We start from the raw sequence: 15,071 nt of genomic DNA, 5'->3' as shown, positions 1-15,071 counted from the left end.
GAAATGTACAAAGAAGTTCTCTAATTGAAGTTACACATAAGACTTTATTACCAAATTATTAATTATTATTTGTCAAATTATTATATAAAATTATTATTTGCCAAATTATTTAAAATACTGTGGCAATCGATTCATGGCAATTTTTCCTTCAATATTAACTCAAAGTCATCGTGTAGTAGGTCGTTGAATTCATCTTGACGTCACCTACAACACTATGAAGTTAAAAATACCTAGTTCCATTTAAAAATGTAACAGTGACCTCAATTTTTTTATCGAAAATCTGTTTGTTTATAAATATAAGCAACTAATATTTCTTATCGGTTGAATACTGATTAACTTCGATAGTGAACATCGTGAAAAATCGTGGAGACTAGTTCGTGCCCATAAAGTTAAAGTAAATTTCAAAATAAACATAGAAGAGAGTATAAATAATAATAGTTGTTATGTTCATTGCATGGAGGATGAAAGGCCCTTTAAAATGAGTGTTCATTCGAGTCGATAGTGTAATTAGTTCTGGAGATATGACGACTTTTGTTTTAACTAGATCGCGTGGCTTCGAAGTTTGTTTACTTTTCATTGTTGACATCTGCGCGAGGACATTGACTGCGTGTGTAAATAGTAAACAGTGCGTAGTAAATTCCTGGAAATACTAACTCGCTCAGTCACGTTAGACGAAGACAGAGATAGTCGAATTAAAAATATTACCCCTTTACATAAATTATGACATCTCGAAAACGGAAAGTCGAATCGACATAAAACGAAAACCATTTTAAAGGGGAAGCTATGCCGCTTCTAACAGTGGCTTGATTATGGATAAAGCAGTACTAGTTTCGGAAATACATGCATCTAAAGTTTAACTACTTTTAATACACGTTGTTAGGCAAGACAGACTAAATATTATTCTCAGAAAATAAACAATAAAAATAGAATTGAATATTGTACAATCCATTGCACGTAAGCTATAAGAAAAGTTATGAAGTTAAATGTTACTAAAATAACATTGTAAGTTAGAAATTCTAAACAAAATTTTAGAAACGGTCATTTAACCGATCGTGGTATCGCCAAGGAACAGTGAAATCTAGTCATCAGTTGGTCATAAACAAATAGAATACGTTCACGTTTGCAACAGTAAAACTCCTGAAGCAAGTAACCTTATGCAGAACAGAATTCTTGATGACGTCAATAACCAGTTTATTTTAGCAGCAACGTGTTATTTTTAGTTTTATTATTTAAAACCAACGACTTCCCTCTGCTTACAGTTTTAAACCATCGGGTTTCTGTTAAAAATATGATCGTACATACCAAAGGAACAAATAAATTTAGTCGAAACTAGAATCAAGACTACTTATCAAATTTTTCTGTATCCGAACATTCGAACACTTCAGTAATTTAAATCTTTGACGAATATAATTCGAATACTACTCGAACAATTCTTTAATCAAATACGGGAATATTTGTAGTTGTTAAATAGTGTAATATGGCCTATAAATCAAATTTTTTAAGTTCGTCATTCTTATTGAATGATTTTATAAGTTTGATAATAAATTTTATATGTTTACTAAAAATTATAATTTGTGTTACCTTTTTATGTACTTTTTCTTATAAATACAATTTCAATTTTCAACTGATTTTACTATTGCAATATGTATGTTTTCGTTCAGATTTCGTTTATGTATTAATTATGTTTTTCATTTTAAAATCAAACGACCACAAAAATGGTTTAATATTCTGTAAATATATTTTAAGATTATGTGTTTGGCGATTAAAAAGTATTGAAAAACGCTAACTTAATATTAGTTATATTATAAATACGAACCACAATATTTTGTACACGTGTCTAATCATTCTACAAAATTATATTTGTATGTTTATATACATGTAGACTATTTTTTTATATGTAACATTCAAATCATTAATACTTAAACAGACTACTTCAATCAACAATGGAACCATTCTATTTAGGTTAAAATCTCGATCTTCGAATAAAAAGTAAACAACTTTTATTTGTTGCTAGTTGAGTAATATTATATCGCATTTTGAATAAACGGAAACTTCTCTACTGAATCAAAGAAATATGATTCTCGAATTTCAATAGTACAAACATATAACTATTTCAATAGTAAATACTAATAAACTGTTTCAAAGAAGAAGCTTTGCTGCTTCTAACGGTGGTTCAATCATAGAGAAAGCACTAATAATTTCAAAACTGCACGTAATTAAAGTTTTAGTAATTTCAATACGCGTTAGTAGTCTGTTTTAACACGGAAATAGCCATAGCAGAATCTTAAAAAAATTACCCATTCATTAAAATTACGATGTCTCGAAAACGGAAAGTCGGATCGACATAAAACGAAAATCATTTTAAAGGGGAAACTTTGCCATTTCTAACAGTGGTATAATTATGGATAAAGCACTAGTAGTTTCAAAACTACTTATGTGTAAAGTTTAACTATTTTTAATACGCGTTGTTAGACTGTTCTAAGACAGTGGAAACTGAAGATTCTCTCCTTTCATCTTTGCTATATATATATTTCCTATTTACATCGGAAACTAACCAGAATTTGATACCAAATTTTATCCAGTTTTCTACAAAAAAATATAAATCATTCAACTGGTCCATTGACCAGTCGTGGTTAAACAATAAGAATAGAAATGAATATTGTACAATTCATTGTACGTATGCTATAAGAAAAGTCGTGAAGTTAAATGGTGCTAAAATAACATTGTATATCAGAAATCCTAAACGAAATTTTAAAAATGGTCATTTGACCGTTCATGGTAGGTTTAGTGTTAAATCGCTATGAATATGTTATTGCTTTGAATTCCGACATAATATTTAATGAAACATTCTCAGGTGATCTAATTTTAAGAAAATGTAATTTAGGAAATCAATGTTTTTGACGTGTCAAGTAAATAGACTTTTTAACGCGAGAGTGAACTTTTTTCCTTTGTAAGATGCACCAACCTTGTCCTCCTCTTTATCGCCATTCCACGAATAAAATATATTTTTGTTCTGCCCCTTTGTGTGTTACGACGCTAACAAAGCTACTAAATTCACAATCGCGGTTAATTTATATGACAGCACCAGTAATTAATGCACATAAATACGTGGATGACAGTGATTGGTCGCTTCAACGACAGCGTTACATAAGTAGTGAATTTCAAATTCTAATTTGCTTAATTTCAAAATCAAATTAATTAAACAGCTTTAACAAACTGACACGATATAAAAACAAATAAAATTTATCACTGAAATTTGCCCTGAGAACAATTCAAAAATTCACAAGAAATATACAAAAAAATATGTTAACTACGAAGAAAAATTTATTGGCCAGACCAAGATAATAATTATCCAAATACTTAACAACGATTCACCACTTTCTAATATCTAACACTAAATATAAATCTAATAAAAATGAAAATACTAATATAAACCATTCAACTGATCAGATGATCGGTCAAACAATAAGAACAGAAGTGGATATTGTAAAATTCATTGTACGTGTACTATAAGAAAAACCGTAAAGTTAAATGTCACTAAAATAATATTGTGTGTTAGAAATTCTAAACGAAGTTTTTAAAACAGCAATAATAGAAAAGAAAAAGTATTTAAAACTTTGGTCTGATCGAAGTACTTAATATATTATTTTAGACATAATAATTTTCTTTTTCGATATAAATAGATCGTATAAATAAATAACACGACTAAACGTACATTACTAAATCCTACCGAGGAGGTCTATTACAAAATAGCAAGTTGTAATATTTCATCTGATAATTGTAATTGTCTCAATATAAAAAATTGTTGCGAATTACAACGCATTTTTTAGCAACTGCAGTTTTTCCATATACTCGTAAAGGGAGATTTATGCAGAAAAAATGATACACAGAAGCAACCGATAAAAGTAACACGAACATAACAACGCACCAGTGCCCTGTTCGCGAATGGTTCCATGATCAAAAGCGTTCCTACAACGTGTTTCCAATACAGCATGAATATCATGAGTTTCGGATCGAGAACACTTTATCGGTGTACTGTTGAATGACGTCTATCGTAAACGTTCCGTTTCTTTGAGAGGCACTTCGTCAATGCCACAGTGATGGATCCCCGGTGTGCACAGACGTAAAAGTGCATCAACGATACCGTTTTTCGAGAATCAAACGTTCGATCGCTGGGGAGCACACCCTCAACTGGACCGACTGAAATTGGAATTTAAAAACATGATTTGAGAGATGCTTCGCTCGATTACCGCGCGCCAACGATATTTGAAAATGGGCTGTCAGTTTCAGCTATGAACCCGGACTTCTTCAAATCGCGATTCGAGTGAAATGGAATTATCGAACCCCGATACGAGCCTAATAGAAAGTTATTGATCTCGATGCCGCTATTTAAGCATTTACGAAAGATACTGGATCCGCTTGATTTCATCTCGAGTTGAATTTCTCTCCTCGAACAGACGCGTCGCTCGACAAGGATCGTTCGTCGCCAACGATGTCGAATTTTTTTTTAACCCCTCGACGTACGATCTAATTTCGAATAATTTTTCTAACGTATACTATTTAATTTTGTTTAAATTTGTTCGTACAAGGAATGGTCACGAAAAAGAATAAATCTGTTTTACGAATTCCTCGTGAATGTAAAAATATGTTGATTTTAATATGTAGGATGTTTGGCTACACCTGGGAAAAATTTTAATGGGAGAGTCTACAGGTCAAAATAAGACAAAAATCAAGAATACCAATTTGTTGATGGAGGTATCGTTAAGAAGCTATTAAAAAATTAAATTAAAAAATTTCAAATCATTCTGGAAAAATTATTTTCGGTTGTGGGGGTCAATTACAATCATTTTTGGTGAATAGACATACCTCCAAAATCCTACGCACTTTCGAGAAAAAAATTCGAGTACGTGCTGAAATTTTTGGACGAAATTAAAAAATTTCAAATCGTCCTGACAGAATTATTTTTGGTTGCAGGGGTCAATTACAATCATATAATGTACGAAATGTAAGGTTAGAAATTTATTGTCACTTTGAGATATTAAACCCTTTGTACTCAGCTGTCACCTCTGAAGAGACTTCCAGTAAAGAACTTGGATCTAAAGGCCAAAATAAGACGAAAATCAAAAATACCAATTTGTTGATTGAGGCTTCGTTAAGGAGTTATTAACATTTAAAGTCCCACTTGTAAGACGGGAATCTGTGAACAGCTATAGTGGTTCTCACTCAGCATGAGTAACTCTACTTACTGACGTATCAACAGCCTTACAGTCTTGTGAGCGAGAACCACTATCACGCGTGCGCAGCTGTTCGCAGATTGCACCGTTCTACAGGCGGAACTTTAAACGTTAATAACTTTTTAACGAAGCCTCAATCAACAAATTGGTATTCTTGATTTTCGTCTTATTTTGGCCACTAGAATCTTCCATTAAAATTTTTCCCACAGTTGGCCAAACACCCTGTATAGGACAAAGTACATACGCGGAGAATGTAAAAAGAGATATGTTTACACAAAATGGTTACACGTATGATTTTGTTGCGCGATTTAAAATACGTATATAGATATAAAGACACAACAGATACTTATGAATTTTTTCTCAAATATAAAAATTAGGACAAAAACTCTGTCCTAAACTAAACATGTTTGCTTACGGGAAACAGTATAAAATATTTTCTTGCTAACTACTGAGAAAGCACTGAATGTTTGTTAACTTATACCAGTTTCAAACTACGAAGAAAAATATACAGATGTACGAGATTCCATTAGAAAAGATAAATTTTGCTTTATAATATTTTTTCTCTTGTTTGAATCTAACGGAAATATTTTAGTTGAACAGAGTTTCTCATTCTATAGATTTCATCTGGAAGATATTTGAAGTTTACCGAGTTGAGGTTCCTTTGTTATCGAAATGAAACGCATTTCGACGTAAAACAAATTTCTAACACTTTTATAACATTTCTTGTTCCAAAAGTGATGCATCACTAGCAATTTCCACTTGATAGAATATAAAATAAAATATCAAATTGGTATTCTTGATTTTCGTCTTATTTTGGCCTCCAGAATCTCCCGTTAAAATTTTTGATAAAAGATTTGGTAACCAGTGTGTATCCTAATGATTGTGAAACTTGACATCAAAAATTATAACGAGTCAGAGACGTTATTGTATGGCAAGGGATTAAGAAATAATCGAGCATAATAAATTTCTTCTCACTTCATCTCATACTATTTGTACCAATAATATAAGATTATGGATCACAGTTATAAAATTCGTATTTACGGTTAGAATTGAACGAAATTTGTGCATATTAATACATGGAATATTACAAAATATAATGTTTAATTTAAAATATATATTTTCGTTTTAACAAGATTCCGACAAAAATGTTTTTTATTCTGTCGTTCGATATTTTAAGCATTTCAAAACGTGCGCGTCATAAGACAATTTCACAAGCAACCATCTTTCACGACGAAGAGATCAAACTTAATGGACTTTTGACGTATCATTAATAATAGGAAATTTCGTTGGAGAGGAAATAATATCCGATAATAGAACCACGGAGAGGCAACGTTTTATTTCGATGACACAAATAGACGATTGATATTGACGTGTCCGCGGAAGAAACGGGTGCGTCATCGTACAGAAACAGTTAAAGAGATTTAAGTTACATCTCTACGTTTCAAGAAATATTTTAACCTCGGAGTACTGAAGAATCGAGCTTCAGCTATGCGATTACAACGTAGTCTATATTTATGTGCATATATTTCGTAGAAAGAATGTCAGATATTTCATATTCGTATTACGTACTGCCCGCGCAAATAACAGATCTTTGCAAAGAAGGTATTAATAAATGCGCATAAAAATGTAAGCAATTCTCCGATTATCAAGGTAAGACAGAAAATTCTTATTAAATATGTCAATACCAACTTTCACCTTATACAATTCAGTTTATTGATTATTCTTACTCATGCAATTTACATTACTCTTAAGTCGCGCAAGAGTTTGCTTACTTCAATTTTCAGCACCGGTTAATTTAGTTTTGAATTTTAGAAATTTAAATGTACCTATCTACTTATAAATTTTTAGTTCGTTTCAATAATGAAAAAATTTACCAATTTTCTATTAAAGAGGAAATTATAAAATGTTTTAAGGAAACTGTATTTTTCATTATTATTGATAGTTTAAAAAATCCTTTTGCCGATGATTTGAGAAAGTTATTGCTGAGGAATCCATTAAATTATTGGACATCCAGCTTATACTACAAAAGCTAGACATTTGATAAAGAAATAACAATATAAAAACTGAGCTTTTCGTTGCCATACTTAAGAATAATTCTACAATCGTGATTTTGTAACCATTCTCAGCGATCTAACGTTCAATTTACTTTGACTCCACGCAACGTTTGTAACAAGATTTTCGAAAAATAATCAAATTCACACTTTGTATTCAATTAGAAATCGATACATAGAACTTGTGCAGTAATTTAATAAAATAATAAAATTTAAATAGTTAAACACATTTGTAGAATCGATTTTAATTTCTAGCAGTAACTTTGTAGCAAAATAGAAAAAAATGATTTGAATAAATGTTGTTCAATTTGGTAAGAGCTATCCAAACAACAATAATATCAATTTCCATTTAAAAATATCTAAGAAGCTAACCTTTTTGTTCCTAACAATCGCCTCAAAAGAGTTTACCTCAAGAGAACTCTAAACTAATTTTTAAGAAAATGGTTTGTAACATTTTGTTTGGAATGAAATACATTTACTATTATAAGAGTTATTGTCGTTTGAAAATTGGACCATTTTTATGGGATTAAGGAACAAGTTCTCCACAATTTTTAGAATTTCTAAATATTCTTCACCAAAATAGGCATTGTTTCCATTTTTAAACATAAAAATCCTCTAATTCGTTCAGGAGTTATGACTTTTTAAACATACGCATGAAAATTCGAGAAAACATTTCTGGCCACACATTATATTATTAGTAAAGAATTTTTTTCTCGAAAGTACGTACGATTTCGGAGATATGTCTATTTACCAAAAATGATTGTAATTAACCCTTGTAATCAAAAATAATTTTTTCAGAATAATTTGAAATTTTTCAATTTCGTCGAAAAATTTCAACACCTACTCGAATTTTTTTCTCGAAAATGCGTAGGATTTTAGAGATATGTCTATTCACCAAAAATGATTGTAATTGACCCCTGCAAATGAAAATAATTTTTTTAGAACGATTTGAAATTTTTTTTTATCGCCGAAAAATTTAAGCATCTACCCCCTGTCCATTTTTCTTAGAAATTCGTTTTTCGTTTTTAATAATTTTGTTTGACGCCCTACAGAAAAGTTGTCTAATACTTTTTTGTACGTACTCGTAAGCTCTACTTCAGGAAAAAGTTTCATTGAAATATATTCACTATTGTAGGAGTTATGGCTGTTTGAAGATTGGACCATTTTGATGGAGTTTTCCTCATTTTTCGGGGTCAAGGATCAACTTGTCGAATATTTTTGGAATTTCTACATATTCTCCATCAAAATACGCGTAGTTTGCTTTTTTAAATATTAAAATCGTCCAATCCGTTCGGGAGTTATGATGTTTTAAACATACGCATGAAATTTCAGGGAATCATATCAATCTATGGTCAGACATCACATTTTCGGTAATGAATTTTTTTCTCGAAAGTGCGTAGGATTTCGGGGGTATGTCTATTCACCAAAAATGATTGTAATTAACCCTTGTAACCAAAAATAATTTTTTCAGAATAATTTGAAATTTTTTAATTTCGTCGAAAAATTCGTGTTTTATCAAATTTTTGTTTTAAATTGTTTTAGATTAAAATAAATAATGATTTTGAGTGAATCCAAATGAACGACAATTATAAGCTTTTGTTTACTGTTTTTCAAAATGTAGCGAAGATGTCTTTGTTATGATCATCTGTGCACGTTCTATGTCGGAAATTATAAAAATAAATTGAATACATAATCCAACAATATCATTGTGAGCTTAATTCTTTAAAATATTTGCGTAGTGATATCGTGACATCATGTTTTATTTAATTTTCAAATATTTCTGTTTGATGCTTTCGTGTAATTAAATAACTTCCAATCGGTTTTTCGGTATTATAACGAATTAAATATATCTCCGTTTTATAATCTTAAATTACTCTATGTGAATAATATGTTTTAATGATAAATATTGTAATGATAATAATTATAACAGGTAAAGTAATAATTTAATACATCTTATTTTAGCGTCAAGTAAGATTTAATAAAATACCCTATTGCTAATGCAAAATAGAATATAATAATTTACGAAAAATTTTGTTCATTTATTTCTTACGCAATTTGTTGGTAACGATCAGCAATTTTGAACAATAGGTTTCCGATGGTTTTCAAAATTGGAACGGAAACTTCGCTAGGTATGTGCTGGAGGAAAATGAAGGTACTTAACCGACCAAAGAGTGATTACAGTAAAAAATGGAACAAGTATAAAGGTTCAGTGTAGTCTACTTATTTTTAGAATTTAACCATCAATAAAACAACAATTTTAACGATAATAATAAACACGCGAGAAATTTAGCAAAATTAACATTTTATTAATCACAAAATAAACTACACAAGATTACAAATATTTTTAAATATTCATTTGCAAAGTAAACAATTGCATGATAGTAAAAATTAATAAACTCTGAGCGTTCGATTTTTGTTAATAAATTAAAACTCAACGATTTTAGTGAAACGTGTTTAGGTGAATATTTTTTAATAAAGTCAAGAAAAACTGTAATCTCACAAAAAGATTTTCCTAGTTATCCTAATGGATTCACCGCAAAGGTTCCCAAAGAAATTCCTTCGACTTTTACGTACGAGGATAACTCCGGACTATGAAGACGAGTTTAAGCTAATACAAAACCTTCAAAGAGTATCTAAAACGACTGTTTATTAACGGGGATTTAAAGAGACCTTAACCATAATTCGTAAGGATGATGAACAACGAGGTTATAGAAAATATACAACGTAGTAATCGACACCGATTTGGATTTATTTATCGTCACTTCTATGCAAAAGACGATAATAGAGCTACGATTTTGAATAATTCTGGAATTTAATGTAGAACATTGGTTTTTGGTATCTTTCATGAAAATCCAAATGTTTAGAATATATTTATATTTAACTTACGTTTTTTCCTTTATTCAATTCATATTCAAATTGTTGTCACAACCAAAAATAAGATCTTCAGAATGATTTGAAATTTTTTCATTTGGCCGAAAAATTTAGGCACCCTGGTGATTTTTCTTCAAAATTCGTTTTTGATTTTTTATGCATTTGTTTGGTGCTATATGGAAATGTTGTCTTGTACTTCTTTGTAAGTATCCATGAACTCTACTTTGCATTTTGAAACATTAAAATCGTTCCATTCAAGAGTTATGATGATTCAAACATACGCATGAAATTTCAGGGAAACATATCAATGTATTGTCAGACATTACATTTTTGGTAAAGAATTTTTTCTCGAAAGTGGATAGAATTTCGGAAGTATGTGTATTCACCAAAAATGATTGTAATTGACCCCTTCAACTAAAAATAATTTTTTCAGAATGATTTGAAAATTTTTAATGCCAAATAATTTGTTTTTTAACTAATTTTTGTTTCAAATTGTTTTAGATACTTAAAGAAAATCCAAATGTTTAAAATATGTTTATATTTAATTTACGTTTTTTCCCTCACTTAATTCATACTCAAATTGTTGGTACATCCAATGTTTACGATAAAAGATAGATTTGTTTTACGAATACATACTTCATGTGTTGATTCAAATGTGTTAGACTCGTTATTGTAAAACTTACCATAAAGAAAGGCTGAAAATTAGTCTCCTTATTTATTCATTCAAAAAGAAAACAATCTAAACATTCCAAGTCCTGAAATTGTCGATTTTATCTCTGAAAGAGTTCTCTTGCAATTCCTTTAAAAATACGTCACATTTATAGTAAGTGCTATAGACCACCGACAGTCAAATGCTCTTACGATAGAGATTACTGAGATCCGGTCATAGATCCTTTGCCACCGTCGTTCAATAGACATTTCCAAAGGTCCTGTCGGTGACACATGAATAACCATCAGCAGGGATAGGCTGCGAGCAAACTTTCCGTGCAAGTATTGCGTTCGAACACGTTGAAATGAACGGGCGATCATCATTCGTGAGAATGAAAATCATTACAAATAAACATGCAGATATTCTCCAATTAAGAAATCACCGATGAAACGAATAACTTCACGATCGATTTTTGAATTTCTTAACCCTTTAACAGAGTACTGTTTTCAGAGTAAACACCCGTCTTTCAGTTTAAACGAGTTTCTTTTAAATCTCCGTGATTCCACAATTCCTTTGTTCGGATAAACGAAGTGCTTTTAATAGGAAGGATGAATTGTTAGTCCTGGGATCGAATTGGGTCTATTAAAAGAAATTTACTAAAGTCGAACGGACGAAAGAACCAACTTGGCGAACCTTTCATCTCTCACAACGATAGAAAAAGCTCTCTAATGGAACGAAACATACCACAGTTAAACCTAATCAAACAAGTTTTTAAATAGAAAATACTGTTCCCTAGTTCTTTGATAGTGTACAATCAGCAGATAAAAATAACAATCGTTAATATAATAAAAGATAGTGGAATATTTAAGAATATATTCGCGAAGAGTAATTGAGAGACACTATTGACAATTATCTTATTGTAATCATCGATAAAATATGTAGTCTGTCTTGCCTATCGCGACCGGTCATTTGACCGGTTGAACGATTTATGTTTTTTTGTAAAAAACTGGACATTTGGTACCAATTTCTGGTTAGCTTCCGATGTAAATAGGAGATATATGTATAGTAAAGACGAAAGGAGAGAATTTACAGTTCCCACTGTCTTAGAACAGTCTAACAATGCGTATTAAAAATAGTTAAACTTTAGACTCGTTTAGTTTCGAAACTATTAGTGTTTTATTAATTATTGGGGCATTATTAGAAGCGGGAAAACCTCCCCTTTAAAATGGTTTTTGGTTTTTGTCGATCCGACTTTCCGTTTTCGAGATATCGTAATTTATGTAAAAGGTAATTTTTTAAATTCCACTTTCAGCTTTAGAAAAGGCTATTACCGCGCATTAAAAATACTAAAAACTTTAGACGCGTGCAGTTCCGAAACTACTAGTGTTTTATTAATAATTGAACCACTGTTAGAAGCGGCAAAGCCTCCCCTTTAAAATGGCTTTTGGTTTTTCTCGATCCGACTTTCCGTTTCGGAGATATCATCGTGTAAAGACAATCATAATTTTTAAAATTCCGCTACGTCTGACTCTCCGCCTTATGAAAGCCTATTAACGCGTATTAAAAATACTAAAAACTTTAGATGCGTGCAGTTCCGAAACTATTAGTGTTTTATTAATTATTGAGACATTGTTAGAAGCGGCAAAGCCTCCCCTTTAAAATGGCTTTTGGTTTTTGACGATCCGACTTTCCGTTTTGGAGATATCGTAATTTATGTAAATGGTAATTTTTTTAATTCGACTATCTCTGTCTTCGTCCAGCGGAGTCGGACCTCTTTGTCTTACGTGCGTGGTGCTGACCTACCCCGCGTACGCGACTGCCGTGACCCAGTTGCGGCGTAGTATTTCCAAGAATTTACTACGCACTGTTTACTTTTGACTCACGCGCGAGATGAATGAATTCGCGAGCGTAACTACGAAACGTAAACAAACCCTACCTCCGAAACTAGCCACCGCATCGACTTGAAATTATAATCGCTATATCTCCGGAACTAATGAAGCTATCGACTCGTACAAACGCTCATTTTAAAGGGCATTTCATCCTTTACCTAATGATCATATCACCTACTACAATTTTTGCTATCTTCTATGTTTATTTTGATATTTACTTTGACATTACATACCCAAAGAAGCTTCAGCAATTTCTACTGATCGTACGACTAGTGTACGATAAAACTGGACAATAAATTGTTTATTTAATTGAAAATAAATTTAAATACAGGATGTTTGCGTAATTACTAGGCAGCACTTTTTCTTAAATAGTTGTTTTCTCTAGAACTAACTACGGTATCGACTTGGAACAAAATTCGTTTTCGAGGGTGTTTTATCTTCTTTCCGATGAATATTAAAAAATTTTTTCACATAAAAGAAAAGAACATCTTACGAATAAACATCAAAACACAAGTTTCTATACATATAAGGTAAAAATTAGAAGTATGTTATCTCGTAAAAGAGAAAAAGAAAGATTGGTCATTTGACCGGTCATGGTAGGAATGCGTATATAGTCCGGGCCACAATATAACGAGGTCGTAAACTCGAGTGGGAGTCAAAGTTTACACGTTTCAGCACCCGAAACAAATGAATTGACAGAAATACGAGCAGCTAAGGGCCTTAGACCATAGTCAGGGCCATACGAAGAAATATTTTATCTAGTGTCGCCATTTTTAGAAAGCCATTTTTAGAGGTATCATAACAGGTAAAGGTCTTACTCAAGTCTTTAATATCTTAATTTAGCTGCTTATAATACAGGGTGTTCGACCACCACTGAGAAAAATTTTAATGGGAAATTCTAGAGGCCAAAATAAGACGAAAATCAAGAATACCAATTTGTTGATGGAGGCTTCGTTAAAAAGTTAATAACAATTAAATTAAAAAGTTTCAAATCGTTCTGGAAAAATTATTTTCGGTTACGGGGGTCAATTACAATCATTTTTGGTCAATAGACATACCATCGAAATCCTAACCATTTTCGAGAAAAAAATTCCTTACCGAAAATATAATTTTAGGCCAGAAATGCTTCCCTGAAATTTCGTGTAAATCTTTAAAATATCATAACTCCTGAACGGATTGGACGATTTTAATGTTTAAAAAAGCAAACTACGCGTATTTTGATGGAGAATATGTAGAAATTCCAAAAATATTCGACAAGTTGGTCCTTGACCCCGAAAAATGAGGAAAACTCCATCAAAATGGTCCAATCTTCAAACAGCCATAACTCCTACAATAGTGAATATATTTCAATGAAACTTTTTCCTGAAGTAGAGCTTACGAGTACGTACAAAAAAGTATTAGACAACTTTTCTGTAGGGCGTCAAACAAAATTATTAAAAACGAAAAACGAATTTCTAAAAAAAATGGACAGGGGGTAGATGCCTAAATTTTTCGGCGATAAAAAAAAATTTCAAATCGTTCTAAAAAAATTATTTTCATTTGCAGGGGTCAATTACAATCATTTTTGGTGAATAGACATATCTCTAAAATCCTACGCATTTTCGAGAAAAAAATTCGAGTAGGTGTTGAAATTTTTCGACGAAATTGAAAAATTTCAAATTATTCTAAAAAAATTATTTTTGATTACAAGGGTTAATTACAATCATTTTTGGTCAATAGACATACCATCGAAATCCTAACCATTTTCGAGAAAAAAATTCCTTACCGAAAATATAATTTTAGGCCAGAAATGCTTCCCTGAAATTTCGTGTAAATCTTTAAAATATCATAACTCCTGAACGGATTGGACGATTTTAATGTTTAAAAAAGCAAACTACGCGTATTTTGATGGAGAATATGTACAAATTGCCAAAATATTCGAAAAGTTGGTCCTTGTCCCCGCAAAATGAGAAAAACCCCATAAAAATGGTCCAATTTTCGAATGGCCATAACTCCTACAATTGTGAATATATTTCAATGAAACTTTTTCCTGAAGTAGAGCTCATGGGTACCTACAAAAAAGTATTACACAACTTTTCTGTAGGGCGTCGAATAAAATTACTAAAAATTAAAATCTAATTTTTAAGAGAAATCGACAGGGGGTAGGTGCCTAAATTTTTCGGCGACAAAAAAAAATTTCAAATCGTTCTGAAAAAATTATTTTCAGTTGCAGGGGTCAATTACAATCATTTTTCGTGAATAGACATACCCCCGAAATCCTGCCCACTTTCGAGAAAAAAATTCGAGAAGGTGTGAAATTTTTCGACAAAATTAAAAAATTTCAAATCGTTCTGGAAAAATTATTTTCGGTTCCGTGGGTCAATTACAATAATTTTTT

General features: G+C 31.2%; 1 protein-coding gene across 3 annotated transcripts in view; it reads right to left on the bottom strand.

Annotated features, from left to right (window-relative positions):
* Positions 1–15,071, bottom strand: part of LOC143347750 (uncharacterized) — a 161,477-nt gene that overhangs the window by 69,161 nt on the left and 77,245 nt on the right. Inside the window, exon 1 of one of the 3 annotated variants that reach the window (XM_076777231.1) lies at positions 3,929–4,060. The exons of the other annotated variants lie outside the window; for them this stretch is intronic. Coding sequence (XP_076633346.1) covers positions 3,929–4,003 — 75 coding nt within the window. The 5' untranslated portion in view covers positions 4,004–4,060. Of the gene's footprint in view, positions 1–3,928; positions 4,061–15,071 lie in introns of those variants that run through there. 3 annotated transcript variants of the gene reach the window in all.

This window comes from Colletes latitarsis, chromosome 11 (genome assembly GCF_051014445.1).
Source record: "Colletes latitarsis isolate SP2378_abdomen chromosome 11, iyColLati1, whole genome shotgun sequence".
Classification (NCBI taxonomy): Eukaryota; Metazoa; Arthropoda; class Insecta; order Hymenoptera; family Colletidae; genus Colletes; species Colletes latitarsis.
This window is presented reverse-complemented; position numbering and strand designations above follow the sequence as displayed.